The sequence below is a fragment of the Ophidiomyces ophidiicola genome, assembly GCF_022830035.1.
Source record: "Ophidiomyces ophidiicola strain CBS 122913 chromosome Unknown scaffold_2, whole genome shotgun sequence".
Lineage (NCBI taxonomy): Eukaryota > Fungi > Ascomycota > Eurotiomycetes > Onygenales > Onygenaceae > Ophidiomyces > Ophidiomyces ophidiicola.
This window is the reverse complement of record NW_026054642.1, coordinates 1,103,274-1,122,344: the sequence shown is the minus strand read 5'-3', so window position 1 is coordinate 1,122,344 and position 19,071 is coordinate 1,103,274. Positions and strand designations below refer to the sequence as shown.

The following is a 19,071-nucleotide window of genomic DNA, read 5'->3' as shown; positions in this document are numbered from 1 at the left end:
ATGTATTTTTCAGTCTTGTTGTGATTTTGGAGAGGAGAAAAAGAAGGAAAAAAGAAAAATTTTGAGAGAGAAATAGAGAGAATTGTGTATGTAGTATGTGCATACATATGCAGTAGTAAGAAATCAATCAACTCATTTTTTGAGCGGTAATATTCGCGAAAATGCAGGAACGGCGGGGGAGAGGAAGATCGCTTCAGCTTATGCGCGACATAGTTACAGCAGAATAATGCCAGCAATTATTTGCACGCACGCGCGCGCATGAGCGCAAGATAAGACTCCAGGCTAGTCAGCCCAAGTAGCTGTTTTGGGTGGGCCAATTGAGTTTATAATAATGCCCGCAGGGCTCATGACTCAAGTAATCTCGAATGTGAGAAACATACGGAGGTAACTAACTATACGAAGCCCTCTCCGTACGAAAAGGCAACTCCAGATTTGAATTGCACGACATGCCGAAAGGGAGGAAATCGCACCAGCACAGTCTGGGATGCAAGGAAAAAAAGGGGGCTCAAATCAGACGTGCCGTGCGTGGTGAAGGAACTTCGCTTCTCTCGTATATACTTGCATGAGTGCTGGGTGCAAAGCAAGAAAAAAAAAAAAAAAAAAAACGGCCAAAGCGGACGGGGACTTTGAGTTTTTCTTTCCTCTTCTTTCCTTTTCTTTTTTCCTGTTTGTTCGCAGTGGTGCAGGAGTCATCCAATTAAGCAAAGCTAGTGGTATGCACCGCGGGAGCCTGCAGGTAACCGAAAGATAAGGATGCATGACATAGTAAATGCTGCGAGGGACAGGGCCTCTAGGCATTAGAATAGAATACAACAGTGTGGTTATGTAAGGAGTTATATCTATAAATCATTTACTCCGTACTGTGAAACATAACATCAATTTTGACTCGTGGCTCGTAAAGAGTAACCGGGTATGGCAGAACAAATACGTTATAAGGGGGGATAGAAGCCATATGGATGGAATAAAAAATAGGACGAAGGGTAATAAAAAGTCCCTTTAGGAGTCATATCCGCAGAAGGGCGATCTAAGAGCGAAAAAAAAAGAAGGAAAAATACCGCTTCTCCAAAAAGAAATGTAAGGGTAAAATCCGAAGTGCAAGGGCCCTCTTGACACACGAATTGGCACTAGTCATTCCGTTTTAAACTGTTCCGGCAATACTCAAATCTCGAATTTCTTGCAGTACCTGTTCGACCTTGTTGTCCAGATTGCCTGAAGCGTATTCTTCTCGCGTCTCCGCATCGAGATATTGTTGCACCTGTGCCATCCGACTGTACGCCTCAGCGCAAAATCGCAGTTGGATTTTGACCAGAGCTTCGAATGACGGATCCAGGTATGGCACCCGCAAGTCGATTAACTGGGGAAGCTCGTTGAATAATTGGTCGTTCAACTGGTCATACGCCTGTTTTGCCATGTCTGCTTCCTTTTCCGCTCGTGGAAGCTTCGTGGCATCCTTATCGGGTTTCTCAACGAGTTTCTTCACTTTGGCACGCATCGCGTCGTAATCGAGGAGTTTGTTATTACGTTTTTTGATACATTCGTTGATGTCGGGGAAATATGCACAAAATCGGGAAATTGGTTCTAACACAGTAGTTCTATATTTTGGGCAAGGAATGCCATGTCAGAGATGCCCAATTATTCGAGGCGTACTCTCGGGTAAGCATACCTATACGGGCCATCGAGAGCCTTGATGGTCTCGGCATCCAGATCCTCGACGGCTTGCTTATAACTTCTGCTCACGCCGTCTTTTGCGCCAGCATCACCGTAAAAGGCGTCTATAGTTTCCGCAATGCGCATTTGAGAGGCCGTCATAGCTGAAAAGACAATTGACACATCAGCCAATCATCTAAAGCTAAATTTTCGAGGTCATGCACAAGCCGGACATACCTCTAAGCGAGTCCAAATATCCTTTTGCTTCCTTTTGCAGCCTATTGGCAGCGGCTTCCATTGTTCGATAACGTCTGTGAGAGAGACCATAAGCACCACGGCCCCAATATTGCGTGCAAATCAGGTTCTTCATACCTTTCTTCGATTTCATAATCGCGATCATTGGTCTTTTCCACATGCCCTATAATTGTCCACGGTCTATAAGTCTTATGCTAAGAATAGTTGCTTGGAGCATCGATTTCATAAAATGGCGTTCATAGCTTCGGAGTCGGGGTCGTCGCAAACAAGGTATCCGCGGGGCTTCATACCTGTCTTCATCATCACCTGGGTCGTCGCCCGGTTGACATTTTTCTTAAATCCTAGAATCAAGAATGATCAGATACATCTTTCTCAACTCCAACTTCGCCATTCAGCATACCGGCCCAAGACATTGTTGCTTCGCAATGTCGGTCCCACTGGCAGAAATGCAGCGCGAAGAATCTACCGTCTGATCTGGAAACGGCGCTAGAAAAAGAAACACAATAGCAACAATAAGAGCAAGATATTGTACACAGAGGATGTCAAATGGATAGACACAGATTCACGGACAGCAACAAACAGGTACGACGCAGCAAACGAGTTGGCCAGGCGTCGCTGGCGGCGTTTGGCAGAAACCGTGGCTGTGCAATGGGGCTTGGCGTGGCTCAAAACGCTACGTAATGCTTAACTACGCGGGGATACAGCTTATGTAATCATCAAATATATTTGCATTGAGATCGAATACCCCTTAGAACTGTATTGCACGAGTCCAAACGAAGCCCTGCTCCGTACACAGCGTTTCCATATGCTCTAGATATCGTAGGAGCTCCTAAGGTATCTGGTTATCGTCAAGTCATAAATACAGAAACAATATCAAATTTTGGCAGCCTGTGCCTTTCACTAGTAACTCCAGTTTTTTCTACCTCCCCTTGCTGCTCTCGTTTGACAAATTGCTAATAAATGGCTGGAAACTCCCCCCCAAAAAGCTATGAATAAACGCCTCTTCATTTTAAGTTTTCAAGGTTGGTTCTTTACACGACTGAGTAGGCTTCTTAGCCCACTTTGATTTTCCTCTGAAGATGTCCCTGTAACGATCTCTGGTGAGGTTGCCATTGACGTCGTGAGAGTAGCAGCCGCCGTACCTGGTTTCGCTACTGCTGCTTTTGAAACTAAAGGCTCTTGAAGCTTTGCATTTGTAATCTCTTCCCCGGAGTCCTGCTCCTGGGATAGCATCGGATTCGCTTTCAGATTGGACATAGCGGCAGCAAAAGCTGTAGAAGCACGTAACTTGTAGGGTGGCGCTGCCATAAGGTGCTTCTTTGGGGGCCCGTGTGGGTTATCAGGAGTCTCTAGCCTCCCGTCAATCTTAGCTCTCTCCAACAACGCCGTCAGACTCGATGTCTTCCCGTCAACTCTGCGGTTCAAGTACACCGTAGGCACAGAGGCATGAAGCCCAAGGCTTTCACTACTGATTCGTTCGATTTCTTCTCGATATGCTATCTCGTAAATATCGATGTCGGCAGCACTAGGAGATTCGCTGACGATTGGCATTGAATCGAAATCTGGGGATACATCGACCGCTTCGATGTCAACGGAGGCTTTATCCTGAATATTGCCAGATGAATCATTAGTCAAAAATCTAGATGGCCCAATAAATAAATATGGGTTTTCCTCTTCCAAGGGATCTCGCGCATGCCCCCGCGTTCCTTCAAAAACGCTGCTCTTGCTCGGTGTGCTGGTACGCGATCCCTGGTGCATAATGATATCAGACGTCGATGAGTTTGGAGCGCGTTTCTGCGCTAATCGACTGGGGTGATTTGGATTATCTAGTGTTTGTGACGCTGGACTATCACTCCCCTTTGCGACGTCTTCCGTATCCATCACACCTAAATTCAGTTGATGGATAGGGTCCGAATTCCCTGAAGAAACCGGCGTCTCGGGTTTATGTTTCTTTCGATTATGCAGATGCATATCAGAGTCCGATTCACCTATCGAGAGAGGTGGTAGAACAAAATGTGAATTTTCATCATCACCCAAAATGCTATGCATGACGCGTGGACTTGCCGGCTCAATAAGCCTCTTGAATTTATGGACGGCTTTGACCTGTATGAGGCGAGAATTTGATTAAATGACGGGAACTGAGAATATTGTCAGATTAGAAGACAACGTACCACTGTAATTGCATGAGACAAGTTCTTGGTGATAGCAGTATTCATTTCCTCTTCCGTTGGCGGCTCGACCAAAGTAGACGTATTTTCTTCAGCAGATAGAAGACAATCCGTACCACCCTTCGTCACCCAGGGATGGTCCTAAATTTGTTAGTAGATATTAAAGACCAAAGAATTCATGAAACTTACTCTGAGTTCTTCCATTGTTATTCGCTTTTTTGGATCTTTTTCTAAGATTCTTCCGATCAAGTCCTTGAAATCCTCATCGGTCTCCCCAGGACAAGTAACTTCATCGTTTCTGATTGCGTCGTACAATTCGAATATACTTGATATCTCAAATGGTATCCGGCCATACCTCAGGCAATAAAGAGTCACACCCATCGACCAAATGTCGGCAGCTCTGCCAGACACATCGCCATGCTTCACAACACACAGTTCCGGTGGTAGAAAAGCAGGAGATCCTGCTGATTTGGCGGTAAACATATCCGAATCTTTCTCGAACATCTCCGACACACCAAAATCAACTACCTTCAACACATCATCGCTAGTCAACAAACAGTTATCCGGTTTGATATCCCTGTGGACTATGCCTTGAGTATGAAGATACTCAATACCCAATATCAAATCGCGGAACCAGTAACGGCAGCTTTCGCTGTCATATGGATCGGATTCTTCACCAAGACCAACTTTCATCACTACTCCTTTCTTGCACATCTCCATAACCATGTAAAGTGAATCTTCAGTCGGATCATCAAGCACCTCATAAAGTGAGACCAAATTCGGATGATGTAGCTTCTTCATGATCGCGATCTCCAGCTTGATTAAATTCAGAGAATTTCCCCCATCTTCAAGGTCATGACTCGACGGATTGCGGTGCAATGGCTCGTTGAAGCCAATACCAGCAGCGCGAGCCCCAGGGCGGCGCATTCCGGAGCGATTTCGCAACACATGAGACTGTGCACGTTTGCGTAGTCGCGATTTGGAGAACTCTTTGACAGCCTAAAAACAAAGTCGATGTCAGTCACAACGTAATATGGAGCCAATTCTGCAGTCGTTTGAGAGGTATGCGCTGAAACGGGATTACTCACGTATTCTTGCCCGTACTGGTCTATAGCCAGATGCACGGCACCGAACGACCCTCTCCCGATTTCCTGTTTTATCAAGTATTGGTTGATGCGATGTTCTGCCGTGCCATCATCCTCACTGTTTGTATATTCTGACCTGGCATTGAGCGTTTCCTTTCAATAAAATCTCGGGTTATTCTCTATCAGGACGGTTAAGAATGCAGTCAGACGAAAAAAGGCCAACCAACTTTTACTTTGCGTGGGAGCGTGTGACTTCGAGTATGATGCCGCAAAGGACTATTAAGAGGAGGACCAGAAGCTCTGCTGAAGAAGTTTCGTGTAATATCAGTATCGAGCTCTTCGTGAATAAGGATGCGCCACCGCTCCCCAGGAAGAGTAAACCCGGATTCCTGGACAAGATTCCCCGAAAACCTGGTAACAGAGAGGCTCAATAAATACGCTTCATTAGCACGCACCTAGTGATATTCGTTCGAAGGGGATGCGGCCTTGGGCCGGTTTGTGTCAGGAGTCTCTCGTTCTGTGCGGGGGAAGGACTCGGGGTATGTGCACGATCACGCTGACTGACGTCGTCGGCCATCGCATGATGGGGCTCAAAGTCAACAGGAGGGCAGAGAGAACAAGATACCAGCCAATGCTAGACAGCGACAGAGGGACGAGCAGGATAAAACCACGATCTTTGCAAAGTTCTGCACCTTGTTGGCGGAGGCGAACTGTGAATAGGGCTGGCTGGGTGTGGGGTAGTTTCGATGAAGCACTCCAGCAGCGCGAGAAGTCTACATGCTTAAGTAGTTTGTCGTCCACCCCCTCGTGATCATTTGAGGTCTCAAGGTGGCACTTTCAGTTCTTTTCCTCTACGCCGACGACAAAGAGCTGGCCAGGGGGTTATTGGCCCTTTGCAGTGCTGGAGCAGGCCGTTTCTGCATGGAGGCCAGCCCTGTCTAGCCCAAACTCTCACCGGAGCACCATGCGGCACTACTCTCGCCAGCCGCATTGTGACGAGCATGCGTGTCTATCTAGAATTCGAGCGGCCCAGTGTTGGCTGCCCAATGGCTCCTCCAGGCCCGCGCCCTGGGGATGTCCGATAAGGCTCGTAGGGTCGGGAGCGCCGGGGCCTCAGTGGTTTTCGCAGCGGTCGAAGGGTGTTTGTCAAGGGCCTTGGCAATATCAACCCCATCAACCTCCGCCTGGACTCGCGGACAGGCATCGCCATTGTCCACGCCGGCACCGGTAGCCGCTCTCGTTCGTTTAGCACTGTCGACTTTTGCACATCGCAAAGATGGTGGTCTATTCTTTTTATATTTTCGACCGCCACGGTAAGTTTGATTGGCGCTTTGCGCGTTACCCTTGTTGCCACGTCTGTGTTGACAGCTGCTAATGCGGAATTCCATCGCAGCGGAGTGCATCTACAAGCGCCTCTGGCTCCCTAGGCCGACCTCTGTTCATAGCAAATCATCTCGCCAGACCTCAGACTCCCCGTTCGCCAACGGTGCCTCTAAGACGGGCTCCCATGGCCCTCTCAGTGCAGAAGACGATGCCAAACTAATATTCGGAACTGTTTTTTCCCTACGGAATATGGTCCGTAAATTGGGCGGAGAGGATGACAAGTGAGAAACATGCTCTCCGGAATTCCGGCCTGCTATGACAGGATCCCCCCCCCCCCCCCCCCAAGGTCCGAAGGGCTAATGCACGGAGTCGCCGTAGTTTTCTCTGTTATCGCACCAGCCAGTACAAATTGCATTACTACGAGACCCCGACAAATATTAAATTTGTTATGCTTACCGACACCAAATCCAACAACATGCGGCTAGCCTTGCATCAAATATACGTCAGCCTCTACGTTGAATATGGTTAGCTCGCCTTCCATATAGGGTTCATTCGTTGTCTTTCTTCGCCGTACTGATCGGAGTAATAGTTGTCAAAAACCCACTATCTCCTATCGAGCACCCTGGCGGTGACGGCGTGAACAATGAGCTGTTCGAGGAATCCTTGGAACAATTTGTGGTATGTTTTGGCTAGCCCCCACCTGCCGGCTCGCTGAGCAATTCTGACTCATTACTAGACCCGCGTGCTATAGTAGCCTGTGTCTTTCGGGAGCATTGGCCCCAACGTGTTCACGCCTGCTAGGGCCTGAAAACTACCCATTGGCTAGAAGTCAGCCCTACTCCACGTTGCTATGTCTTGGGGGCCCCGCAAAGTTGCTCAAGAGTCGCATTTCCTCGCATCACATCCCTGGCCTGGAGCAAATCTCAGCTGGACTAGGAACATAAAATGCACTGTTTGGGTAAAGTATCGGCTGGATGTGGTATAAGATTGCGATATCCCAGTAGTCTGCATGTTTAGGGAGTTTCTCCCCATCAAAACTGTGACGCCAGGAACTCAAGAGACTCAGCCCACAACGGAGGATTCCAAGCCTAGCCAGCTTGGGAACGCGTAGGCAGCTCGTCGCCAACGCCGCCTAGATCTGGTTCTTGTCCCTCGTACCATCCATTCTGGGCCGGGAGAACGGTCGGTTACAAATACAAAACATATGATAAGGCACAAATTACATACATACATAGTAATGTGACTAAAGAAGCGAGGTCTGATATTGGACAAATTAGAGTTAGACCCCGTTTAAGATTGTGGCTGTTCCCCGCAGGATGATGTGGCACAGAAGTTAGTTGACGGTCAAGGCCCGCACTTCGTAGCCGATGCCGTGCTCGAATAAACAAATCAAATTCTTGCGAATGCTGGTCAACTGTGCCTCGTTTCAGGGATGGCCTGGTGTGGCTTGACCCCTGTCAAGCGAAATGAGAGAACTGGAGGGTCGCCGTGTTCCGCCAGCTGTCTCGGCGAAAATGCTTGAATGAGCCATCCCTTTGCTTAATTTCCCAGGCCAGGTGCGCGGGCCAGTGGCCTGGCGAATTTCAAACATGGTGATTGGGCTTCAGCCAGCTGTAGGGCAGTGTATTCATGTAGGGCAACTGTGGCGTTTGCTGTGGAATCGTCCTTGGCAGTGGATAGTGCATGAAACTTATATTATAACATCGCCAGAGACCCAGCAATTCCAGCAACGACAAGGACAGTGTGGCTTGCGGTGTTGTTGTAGTTGCTCTTTGTCCCAGAGACGAAGCGGCCATTATCACAAAGCGCTCTTAAAAGTAGTAGTTCTGTACATATGTTTCCAACATGCGAAGGTGCCCGTTTTCGTCGTGCATTGTGGCCAACCTATATTCCACACGGAGCCTTGAAATACCACTCAGTGATGTTTTTCATGCGGAATATACGACCGGCGGTTGGGCTCACTTCTCTCACCGTCTCGGTATGGCATGTAGGCTTCAGAACGTAGCCTTATCCTCGCCGTGCCCTGCTGTCATTTGTGGGTACGATGCCGTGCAGCGATCTCAATATGGACGAAGAGTTGCTTTTGATCTAGCAGCCGGCTGACAAGCACATCATCGTTGCTTAGGTGAGACGGATGCCGTTGGTTCCCCCACCGCTCTCATCAACTTTACCTCGAAGGATCGAGAGCCCCCACCGCACAGACCCGTCCACTTGATTTAGTTAGGGAGCTTCCCGATCGGGAATCCGCCGCATGCTGACAAGTCGGAGGCGGTCGGACACGTGAGTACCTCTGGCACTGGCCTGGATAGTTACGTGACGAGCGCAACTCATGTGGGCAAGCAGGAATATAGCGGGTTCGCGCCGTTCGCGATGGGAGCCTGGGGGGTTGCTCTACACGGGCTTTGCGCGGTAAATACCCGTCAGCCCCGTATGTTGGAAGCGGTAACTAAAATACAAGCCGATACGATGGAAGTCTGGAGATGTCACGACAGGGTTTCTCCCATGCGCGCTTTTTCTGACTGCATGGATGCGTGCATTGGTAAGGAAGCCGGGCAAATCAGAGCAGCCCCGAAGTGGCACTGGCAGTGTGCTGCCCTTGTAGCCGCGTCTCTTTAGCTTCGACTACTGCGAGCATCCAATGCACAGCCACTGCAGCCGAGCTTCCAGCGTGCCAGGTTTTCACCGCATCTGGCGATACCTGTGTATGTGTACTCCGTACGCACCCTTTTTCACCCCCCCCAGTCTCTGGACAAGTTTCCATCGGCGGAAAATATTCCCTGTCCGAGAGCAGCGGGGACAAGAGCTTACCGTCGCAGGCAATGATACCCGGAAAAAATGACACGGCTGCCAGCCCAATCCAATGGGAAAACGGCACTTCTGACCGTGAATACCCAGCCAGCCCTTGATTCGAGCTCTGGGGGTGCGATTGATCTGCGCTGTCTCCCGAAGGGATGAAGGAAGCCGCCCGAGAGAACAGAAAAAGTGGTTCCGTACCCGCAGGCGGTGACTTGATTCCCCGCCTCATAATATGAACCGGACGTCGCATCGCAGCTAGCAAGCAGCGAGCCGGATTTCTGGATCTGCTTCCCCGGCAGAGGTTATTTCTAGGAGGAGGGAAGGACAGACGAATGGCACCCGGACTGGAATGAGTGATCCAAAATGGTTAACTTCAGCCGAAAAGCAACATAACAATTAGTTACTTTAGATTGCTGCCCGCCCTCGGGGGTGGCTTAATGCTGGGTAAATGGCTCGCAAATAAACGGGATGGGCGGGGGGTCAGATCTGGCCCAAGCTCCCCGCCAATGCTATCGCTTCGGGTGTAGATAAGAATTGCTCTTTCTGGGGAATCCTGAGGCATATCGTGAAGCCGGTGCAGAGTGTCAGATTGCTGGGGGGTAGCGTATGTAACTATGTAACTATCGCAGCGTGGTTTAGTATTGCGAAGGCGGCTGCTGCGATGTATGTATGATGCGGAGGGTGCTCGTCGCTTTACTCGATTCTTGCCAACAGCACCGGTGCTGGGTATTTATAAACCGGACCATGGTCAGCATCCAGACGAGGGGTCTGCCAGCATGGCCAGCAAAAACCCCGTATTCCTCCCATCTCCGATGTTTTCTTTTGGCGCGCACAGGATGAGCGAGCCGAACACGACCCTGGGGGTGAGGGCCTTCGGCGCTCGCGTGTACCATCCCGTTGCAGCAATGCGTTCAGTGATGGGCGCTGCAGACAACATATATACCCGATTATACGGCGACCAATTTTAGGCTTGCGGATCGCTTCGCGCGGCCGCTCAGGCGTACGGAGTACCGCCGTGAGGAGCTTGTTGTTGTTATGGTTGTTGCGGTGCATTTTAGGGCACAGGAAGGTCCGTTTTTCACAGGCTTCGGCACTTTGGACTCAGCAACCAGCTAGTTAACTGGCCCGTAGTCAACCAAGCCCCCGATAGTCGTTGCTGGAGAATGAGACCGCGGCTGGGCTCCAGCTTGTCGATGCGTTGTCTGGACGCACAGCGAGCATCGCGTAACGCGCTCGTACGGCGTGTGTATCCCACGTATGTAACAAACGTTACAGCTGTACTGCTGATACGGTCACATCTGCGGGGTAACATTGTCTGTATATCAGCTTCAATTCGGGGTCCGGGTAGTTGTTCCTCTTCATCGTCAGGCGGTTTGCGTGGTACGGGCGGGCGGCCAGTTTTGGCTCTACGGACGGGCCTGTGCCGGGGTCGTTCGGGGGTTGTTTTTGTGCTTGATCTCAAATTCATAGTAGTGATCGTGGAAGTTCCATGGAACGCCCCCAGGAACGCATGGCCGTGCCAATCATGGGTGCTGCATTACAGCCATGAAGCCGCAGCCAGCGCCGGACTGCCTGCGCTCTCCCGCCTGACCCTCAGCTCGGCCTTGGCCTGGTTTTGGCTCTCTTGCTCGTCTTCCATCCTGGCGGCAGGATGGCTGACATCATCACCGGCGCAGCAGGGGCCGCTTGGCGTCGTCGAGAGTTATAAATACTGTGGGCGTGCACACCCACTGCAGCACCGCTTGTCTGGCGCCCGGATGCCAGTTCAGTTGCGAACGCTGCGGTGCCGCCGTCTCGCTGTCGCTGTCGTCGTCCTCGTCGTCGTCTCGCCGCGTTTCGCTCGTACGGTACCCGTCCGGCAGAATACCGTACGCGTACCGTCAAGCCACCGCTTTCCTCCCACGGGCCCGCCGAAGCTTCGGCCACAACTTATTATTTCAGACCTTCGCCGCCCCGACTTTTCTTCTCTTCTCTCCCTCTCCTCGCTTTCCTTCCGCGTCCGTCCTGCTGCTGTTGTTGCTTCTCTGCGCTTCTGCCTGTCGTCCAGCGACGTCGCGGTTGAAGCTCCTCCATCCTCCCATCGGCATTCCCGCTCATTCACCATTTTGTCGCCGCCACTCTGATCCACGCCCCAGGGTTCGTCCCATCTGTGGGCTTCCCGTTGCTGATCCAGGCGGCTGCTTCTATCACCCTCGTCGCCTGCTCGTTCTCCCTGCCGCTGTGATATCTCCTCGACTGTCGACCCTACACCGACCTCAACCCTGTCTCACTACCCCTCCCCTCACTTCCACAGCAAGCAGTGGCATACGCGCGCCTCAGTTTAACCTTTCTATCTGACCGCCTCGGTTCTTGAAAAGCACCTCCTAGAGTATATCCACGCACATGAATCCACCCACTCCGTTATCGACCTCCTCCACGAGATCCACTGCCTCAGATCCCTCTCACCATCCGGATGGCGAGCCGATAACACAATTGTTGGAGGGCATGCACCTTCCCACCCCTCAGCAATCGAACGGTGCAGCTCTCCCTCAGAAACCCCCCAAGGCCAAGATGGCGAATCGCTTTTCTCGCATGTTCTCTACGCACAGAGAGCCCGATAATCTACGGGAATGTGCGTCGGATACCACGCTCCAGAGAAAAAGCTCGTCTCGCACGTCACCTGGTTTGAATGGCAGTGACAAAGGCGCAAATCTCAAGCCCCCACCAACTACGCAAGCCGAGAAGAAGCCCGACGAGAAGAAACATGCCAAGGAGCCGGTTCAGCCCTTGAAGCGCTTCGATATACACCCTGATGGAACTCATAACCATTACCTAAAGAGCGCCAAACGACAAGAAAAACTCTCGAGCATGCTTCGCGATATGCTAGGGGGTGGCAAGAAGAAGGAGGAGCACGTTGAGGATCAACAATTGTCTCTGATGTCGAGTTGGGTGGATCAGCTTAAATCAGAGCGAGAAAAGCTCGCGGCAGACAAGAAAGGCGGACCAAATTCAACAGCATCGCTAGTTGACAAGTATGGTAAATGCCAAGAAATCGTCGGCCGTGGCGCGTTTGGCATTGTACGCATTTCTCACAAAGTGGACCCGAAAGACTCGAAAACAGAACAGTTGTATGCCGTCAAGGAGTTCCGCCGTCGACCCCAGGAGACGGCCAAAAAATACCAAAAGCGTCTGACTTCCGAATTCTGTATCTCTTCTTCGCTCCGCCATCCTAATATCATCCACACTCTGGATTTAATGCAGGACTCTAAAGGTGACTATTGTGAAGTCATGGAGTATTGTGCTGGCGGTGATCTATACACTCTCATTCTTGCCGCCGGAAAGCTTGAGGTTGGCGAAGCCGACTGTTACTTTAAGCAGCTCATGCGAGGCGTCGAGTATATGCATGAAATGGGCGTTGCTCATCGTGATCTGAAACCAGAAAACCTTCTCCTAACGACACACGGCGCTTTGAAAATTACGGATTTCGGAAACGGAGAGTGCTTCCGCATGGCATGGGAAAAAGAAGCACATATGACTGCAGGCTTATGCGGCTCGGCGCCTTACATCGCTCCAGAGGAATACGTTGACAAAGAGTTCGACCCCCGCGCGGTTGATGTCTGGGCTACCGGCGTGATCTATATGGCCATGAGAACTGGTAGGCATCTTTGGAGAGTGGCACAAAAGGACGAGGACGAATTCTACGAGCGCTACCTAGAAGGCCGACGGGACGAAGATGGCTATGCGCCTATCGAAACCCTTCATCGGGCATGTGGACCCCATTACCTTCTCCCTAACAACCAGTGTAGTATTCAGCCACTGACTTGTCTTCTCTTTTAGGCTCGGTGCCGTAATGTCATTTATTCCATCCTTGATCCAAATCCTGGTCGCCGTATCACTGCATCACAAATTTTGAAATCCGAATGGGTTCGTGAAATTAAGCTCTGCAGAGCCGGTGAAGAAGGATTTTGAAGAAAACAAAAAATCCGTCACCGTCATTTCCATGCTTTCTCTTACCTAAGTTTGGGTTCATCACCATCCTTCCAAAAATGCTTACTTCTCAACGTCCTAAAAATCTTACGGCCTTCTTACACCGAGTTAGACCCCGCAGACTGGGGTCTCGTTAATTCGTTCAGTTTACTTTCACGTCGTCTAGGTCCGGCTCCTTGACTCAACGCCTCATTTCGCTTTAGCTTTCACTTTTGCAACGATTGGTTTTACGGCTCTTTTATCCACAACTTCTTCCCAATATCCACCCCAGGATTCATTCGCTAACAATGCTACAAGTTCGTCGTCATCGACTTTCTACCCCTGCATTTTTGATTATGCCGGTTTTGTCGCGTGCGCGTCCTGTTGAGGCTGGGTTGGTCTGTGCTGCAGTCGTTCTTCTGGTAGTTCGGCTTTGTAAGTTTAGACCTCTTTAGCCTCAAACGTAGTTTATCCAATTATTTTGGGTGGAAACTGCCATCGACGCTACTTTATTCGCGCGCCCGAAAATTTTTCGTTTTTTTTTTACTTGCCTTTTTGGGTCAGTGGAAATGCCTCGTCAGTCTTTGGTATTCGTCTTTTTTTTCGCTGTATATACGCTTTTTCTTTACGATCATGAAACGACTTTTTTTCTTCGTTATTCCCCCTCTTACTTTTCAGCCCCCGGTAGTTAAATTATCCCCCCTTGTCTACAATAATGTTGCAATGATTTTTTTTTTCTTTTCTTCTTTTTTGGGGCTTGATGCCACGCTTTTTTGACTGCTTCGTTTGTCCTTTACGAGGAGAGAGCCTTTCCTCGGTATCCCGCTTTATGCCGCTGCAAGCCAGGGCTTTCTCGCTTTCTACTTTCTTTTCCCAACTCGTTTTGATTCGTCTGAAAAAGCGTTTAGCACTTGCCAATATACCCCCGCCCTGAAATATTATTTTTGTTGAAGCCTTTTATTCTTTTTATGCTCTCGCTGCCGCAACAAGTTGGGTTCGTTATATATCAACCGCTTCCTCCTGTACGATTAGGATGGCTGGACCCATCTTTTTCAAGCTTATAATCTGGGGGGTATTGTTTTTTTATGCGTTGTTCCCTGCTATTTGCTGCATTGTCTGGTGTTTTTGTTGAATAATCGGCGCTTTTATAATTCTTTCTGATGGGCTACTGGTTGGTTGGATGATGGATCTATATGTACGTATGTATGTTTACCTGGTCTTCATGATTTTGGGTCGGCAGTTTTATTTGAGCCTCGTCATTCCGCTTGGGGTCTATGCCACTGGACTCGCTTTCATTCCCACTGTTCTACTCCGTACCCCATCGATTATACATGAAACATATAATTAGATTAGAAAAAGACCTCAAAAAACAAAGAGGTAAGTAAATCATTACTATTAAGGACACTCTCCATCCAAAACTTGGCTCGCATATTGCTTTTGATTTGGTATCATTACGAAGAAAGGAAAGACATCCAGTCTATCCTCTAGGTGCTGCCTAAATGGCAAACATGCGGGATCCTCGCGTCATAGCTCCCACGCATTATCGAAATAGTTGCGAGGCATCAACTTAGGCAGCCATTCTTTCACACCTAATATTGGAGGAACATCGCCTTGTAGTTCAGTATATGCCTGCAGAAGAAAAGCCCCCAGGGCAATAACAATTATTGCCATAATTATGCTGAATAGATTTTGTAAGATCTCTGATGGCCCAGGTATAACGAGGACGTAACGCGGACGTTTAGAGTCTGCTGGGTATGGGGAAAGGGGCAGCGTGTGCACCACAGCCGTGTTTCCAACGCTAACGGAAGCGAGCTTGATATACTGGGGAGGTACCTTTGCTGCGTCAGGGTGGGAGGGATGGATGAAATTCGAAAACACAATTTTAGTCATAGAGAAAGGATGTAAATTTCGAAGAGTAACATAGTGGTAGATTTTTCCGTAGCCCCGGTCTGGTGAGTAGTCGATCGTAAAGAGTTCAATAGATTGGTTATTGCCAGATACAGCAAAAACGTGCTGCTGTTCATTCGTAGATGAGGGACTCAAGTGGCAAACATCCAAACCTACACCGATCTTCATGGAACCATGAAGCCTCCGCCTTCGTTTTATCAACGGCGGCGAATCTTTCAAAGATAGTACAGCCAGTTCACATCCTGAACGATTCGGAGAGTTTATTAGTAAAGCGACGGAGGTGGGTGTGAGAAATCGGACGGCGCGGATTTTCGGCTTCTTCCCGCTTTCCGGTGGAACGGTATACACGCTTCGAAACTCCAAAGACTTGGTCTTCGTTTTTAACAATACCTCGCACATATGTAGTGAGGATCCATTAGTATATATAAAATTGAAATTTCCGTCGGAGCCTGTATCCGATAGGTCCAGATCCTCGGCCTCTTCCTGGTTGCCTAAGGAAACTCGCCCCAAAACATCGGATTCCTGGGGCGTCAGGGTATTGGCATTAAACAAGACGATCTCGCCTTGCGGTGCCAGGCCAGTTGCTATCGCAGCTATTCGAGGAGAATCGCCTCTCCAAGGCGACAACCGCAGAATCCTCTGGTATGCCTCTTGGTCCTCTTTACCCTTCACAGCAGTGGTCCGAAATAGCGATATACGCGATAGTGGCGTACTTTGTGAGGATTGTTCTGTGTTTGACGGAGACTTCTGGTCGCCTTGCTTCGGGTACTTTACTTTGAATGACCGTAAGTGCTGGTTATTGTTCTGTCTCTGTTCGGCTTGGGAGCTGTTTATTCCGGCAAAGGCTACGAGGGAATCATGGCTAGACTGCGCTATGCCTAGCGACATTACAGAGTCTTCATCTCGTGATAGGGTGATGTCGACAAGCTCAGCAGTCCTATCTGGATGTGCTGTGTTAAGTAGAAACTATGCGAGCCTCAAGTATCAGTGGAGACTCGAAATCAACTACAGAAGCGTAGAGATGCATACAATCTTGTTCCCAACACCGCTGCGCCCTTCACCCCCACCTCCACCTACCAACAGACGGCCATTATTTTGAGGGTCGAAATCGGCGCCAAATAGAGGACACGAGACCGTGATTTTTGAGGAGGGTATGTGAGGTGCCATCGACCTGAGGAACGGCTAGTATCAAGTATTTCTAAAAAAATACTGCAAAGAGATAGTGGTACAGAATATATTGGTCTAAACTGATCTGGAAGAGGAAAGTTGATGGGGCGAAGGGTGGAGTGTAGTTAGCTGATGCCAGCGATGTTGAGACCAAAACTCAACGTCATTGGAGTTGGTCAACTAACTAGCACAGCATGTGACCGGATAGGCGGAGGTACCACGCCACGTATAGTTAGTTAGGCAGTACTTGGAGCTGTCCATCGCTAAAACAGCTTAGAATCATGGACAGGGTTTTTATTCACAAGCCGCAAAGATACATGAAGTTAAAATATGTGCCATTGAAGAACCCTGCGTCAAGTATGCAAGATTAGAGCAGAACTCTATCACTGTTCTAAATGAAGACATATCGGCCCAGATCTACTCGACTTCCTGACCAAGGAACTCAGGAAGTCTAGTTCTAACATCATCCCAAGTCTCTTCGCCTTCAACCAAAGCCTTGACTGCTTTGCAAATTTCATCTTCAGTAGCACGAACTTGTTTCATACTATCTCGATCCCGCAAGGTGAATGTGTTGTCCTTTACCGACTGGAAGTCGACTGTGATACCAAAGGGGGTTCCAAGCTCGTCATTCCTTGCATATCGCTTGCCAATACTTGCCGAACTGTCATCGACACGATTGGAAACACCCATACGTCGGAGTTTAAGTGTAAGTTGCCTTACCAGAGGCTGGAATGACTGGTGGCTGGAGAGGGGAACAAGGAGAACCTTGGTGGGAGCGACTACAGGGGGGAAAGAGAGCACCTGTTTTGTGCACCAAGTCAGATCAAATCCACGCAAGTCGATAGGTTTACAGAGAAAAGCATATGGGAATGGAGGATAACTTACACCGCGAGCTTCATCCCCTTCTCTAGACCAGTATACATGCTCCATTAGACAGTATAGTATTCTTCCAATGCCAAAGGATGGCTCAATGACGTTGGGAGTGTATTCTCGTACGTTTTCCACACGGGTACGTTTCTCGATATTAATAAGATCCTTGCCCAGCTCTGCCTGTCCACCATTGACACCTGCTACATCAATGATAATCTTTCCGTCTTTCTCAAGGTCTAACGATAATTTCTCGCGAAGTTCCTGGGAAAGTGAATCAACAGCAGCTTCTACAGCTTTGCCATCTTTCTTGAAATGAGGTCCGAATTTCTTTCTGTCGATATCCACCTGCCATTCCTCAATGCGAAGAGGCTCTGCCCGAGTTTCTCTAACAACTAGAGGGGCACCAGTCTTATTCTTGTGCACGGTAAGATCGTAAGCACTCCGGTCGGCACAGCCAACACACTCAATCCACCCATAGCTGCTAAAAAGCTCAGCATCCCAGCAGTCAGTAGCGTAGTGTGCCATTTCATTTGCCATGTGTTGGCGCATGCGGATTTTAGATTCATCGATACCAATCCTCAAGAGGAACATGTAAATACGGGCGAGGAAATATCCCAATGTTTCGTTGTCGACAAGGCCAGTAGAAACGGCATTTCCAATGGTCATTCGATTGGGTTTCGTGCTTCCAGAAAGCTGAACTTCTTTGCTGAGGAAATCCATTTCCGTATTTTCGACTTCATGGAAGCGGGGGTGCTTTTTACCACCTTGTGGGTCAACAAAATGTTCAATCTCAGCCATCAAGAATTCCCGTACACGCAAGAGGCCAGAGCGCGGCGAGATTTCATTGCGGAAAGATTTCCCAATGGATGCGGATGCGAATGGCATGGATTGCTGGTTGAAATCAAGCAACTTCTGAAACGTAAGAAACTGTCCCTGGGCGGTTTCTGGCCTCAAGTATCCGGCAAGTTGTCCACTGGGGCCAATTGCGGTTTGAAACATTAAGTTAAAAGAGACTGGGGGCAGAACGTCTCCTCCGGTTGCCGGATTTTTGATATCATGCTTGACGATAAGAGCACCGAGTTCCTCGCCGTCGTAATTATCAATCTGAGCCAAAATTTCTTCGTATTCAGAAACCACAGAGTCCTCGAGCTTCACTGCTTTGGTCTCTTTGGTTTTCTTTTTCTTCTTTGCTTCCTTCTCCTCGTCAACCTGCACCTTTTGCCCACGTGCCTCCTTATCACCCTTGAGTCGCGACTCTAGCACTTCCTCTACGAGATGATCTGCTCGGAAAATCTCGCCAGTCTTGGGGTCTTTGCACATCCAGTCAGCGAATTTGTCCACGTGCCCGCTGGTTTTCAGAACCTCATGCGGGGTGAGCATTGTGCAGTCCACCTCCATCATATCTTCTTCTAATACAAAGTGTTTTCGCCAAAGATCGACGATGTTGGCTTGGAGAGCGCATCCCGGCGGTCCGTAGTCGAATAGGCCGGATACCCCACCGTAGATTTCGAACGAAGGGGTGTAGAACAATCGCCTCCGAAGCATAGAGTCCACTAGGGACCGATCGAGAGGTTGCCCTGTCTTTGTGGTCGCCATAATTCCAGCGATTGGTGGAGCAATTGGTTTCTTCGCTTTGCTTACAAGTACAGTGCAGGAAAAGAGCCTGGTTTGGGGTGACCTGGGTCGAAAAGTTGAAGAAAAAAGGCGCGCGAAAAGGGAACGAGTCATTCAAAGCCTTCAATGGCAATGAGGCCCAGGCACCGACTTTAAAGAAGGGAAATAAATTGAAAAGCAACGCTTGGAGTGTAGAGGCTGCGGGGTAGAGTGCAGGATGACTTGCAGGTCTACTATGGTCTCCCCCTTTGAGTCAACGGCCGACGGCAGATAGTTTCTCCGTCCGAAAAAAA

The 19,071-nt window shown here is 49.3% G+C and overlaps 6 protein-coding genes across 6 annotated transcripts; 2 read left to right on the top strand and 4 right to left on the bottom strand.

Moving 5' to 3' along the window:
• Window positions 1–1,138: 1,138 nt before the first annotated feature.
• On the bottom strand, window positions 1,139–1,809 carry hob3 (BAR adaptor protein Hob3; the record flags this gene model as incomplete). Its single annotated transcript, XM_049250088.1, has 2 exons — window positions 1,139–1,592; window positions 1,664–1,809. 2 exons carry the CDS (start codon window positions 1,807–1,809, stop codon window positions 1,139–1,141), a joined length of 600 nt encoding a protein of 199 aa, XP_049111248.1.
• A 1,110-nt stretch (window positions 1,810–2,919) lies between these two features.
• Window positions 2,920–4,997, bottom strand: LOZ57_000993 (uncharacterized protein; the record flags this gene model as incomplete). The annotated part of the gene is made up of 3 exons (XM_049250087.1): window positions 2,920–4,005; window positions 4,074–4,211; window positions 4,260–4,997. The coding sequence occupies 3 exons, from the start codon at window positions 4,995–4,997 to the stop codon at window positions 2,920–2,922; spliced, it is 1,962 nt and encodes a 653-aa protein (XP_049111247.1).
• Window positions 4,998–6,431: 1,434 nt separating this feature from the next.
• On the top strand, window positions 6,432–7,229 carry bet5 (Trafficking protein particle complex subunit BET5; the record flags this gene model as incomplete). Its single annotated transcript, XM_049250086.1, has 5 exons — window positions 6,432–6,468; window positions 6,549–6,759; window positions 6,857–7,002; window positions 7,068–7,156; window positions 7,215–7,229. The coding sequence occupies 5 exons, from the start codon at window positions 6,432–6,434 to the stop codon at window positions 7,227–7,229; spliced, it is 498 nt and encodes a 165-aa protein (XP_049111246.1).
• A 4,427-nt stretch (window positions 7,230–11,656) lies between these two features.
• SAT4 (serine/threonine-protein kinase HAL4/sat4) lies at window positions 11,657–13,090 on the top strand (the record flags this gene model as incomplete). Its single annotated transcript, XM_049250085.1, has 1 exon — window positions 11,657–13,090. The coding sequence occupies one exon, from the start codon at window positions 11,657–11,659 to the stop codon at window positions 13,088–13,090; it is 1,434 nt and encodes a 477-aa protein (XP_049111245.1).
• A 1,653-nt stretch (window positions 13,091–14,743) lies between these two features.
• On the bottom strand, window positions 14,744–16,294 carry LOZ57_000990 (uncharacterized protein; the record flags this gene model as incomplete). Its single annotated transcript, XM_049250084.1, has 2 exons — window positions 14,744–16,093; window positions 16,157–16,294. The coding sequence occupies 2 exons, from the start codon at window positions 16,292–16,294 to the stop codon at window positions 14,744–14,746; spliced, it is 1,488 nt and encodes a 495-aa protein (XP_049111244.1).
• A 417-nt stretch (window positions 16,295–16,711) lies between these two features.
• On the bottom strand, window positions 16,712–18,760 carry GRS1 (Glycine--tRNA ligase 1, mitochondrial; the record flags this gene model as incomplete). The annotated part of the gene is made up of 1 exon (XM_049250083.1): window positions 16,712–18,760. One exon carries the CDS (start codon window positions 18,758–18,760, stop codon window positions 16,712–16,714), a length of 2,049 nt encoding a protein of 682 aa, XP_049111243.1.
• Window positions 18,761–19,071: the final 311 nt, after the last annotated feature.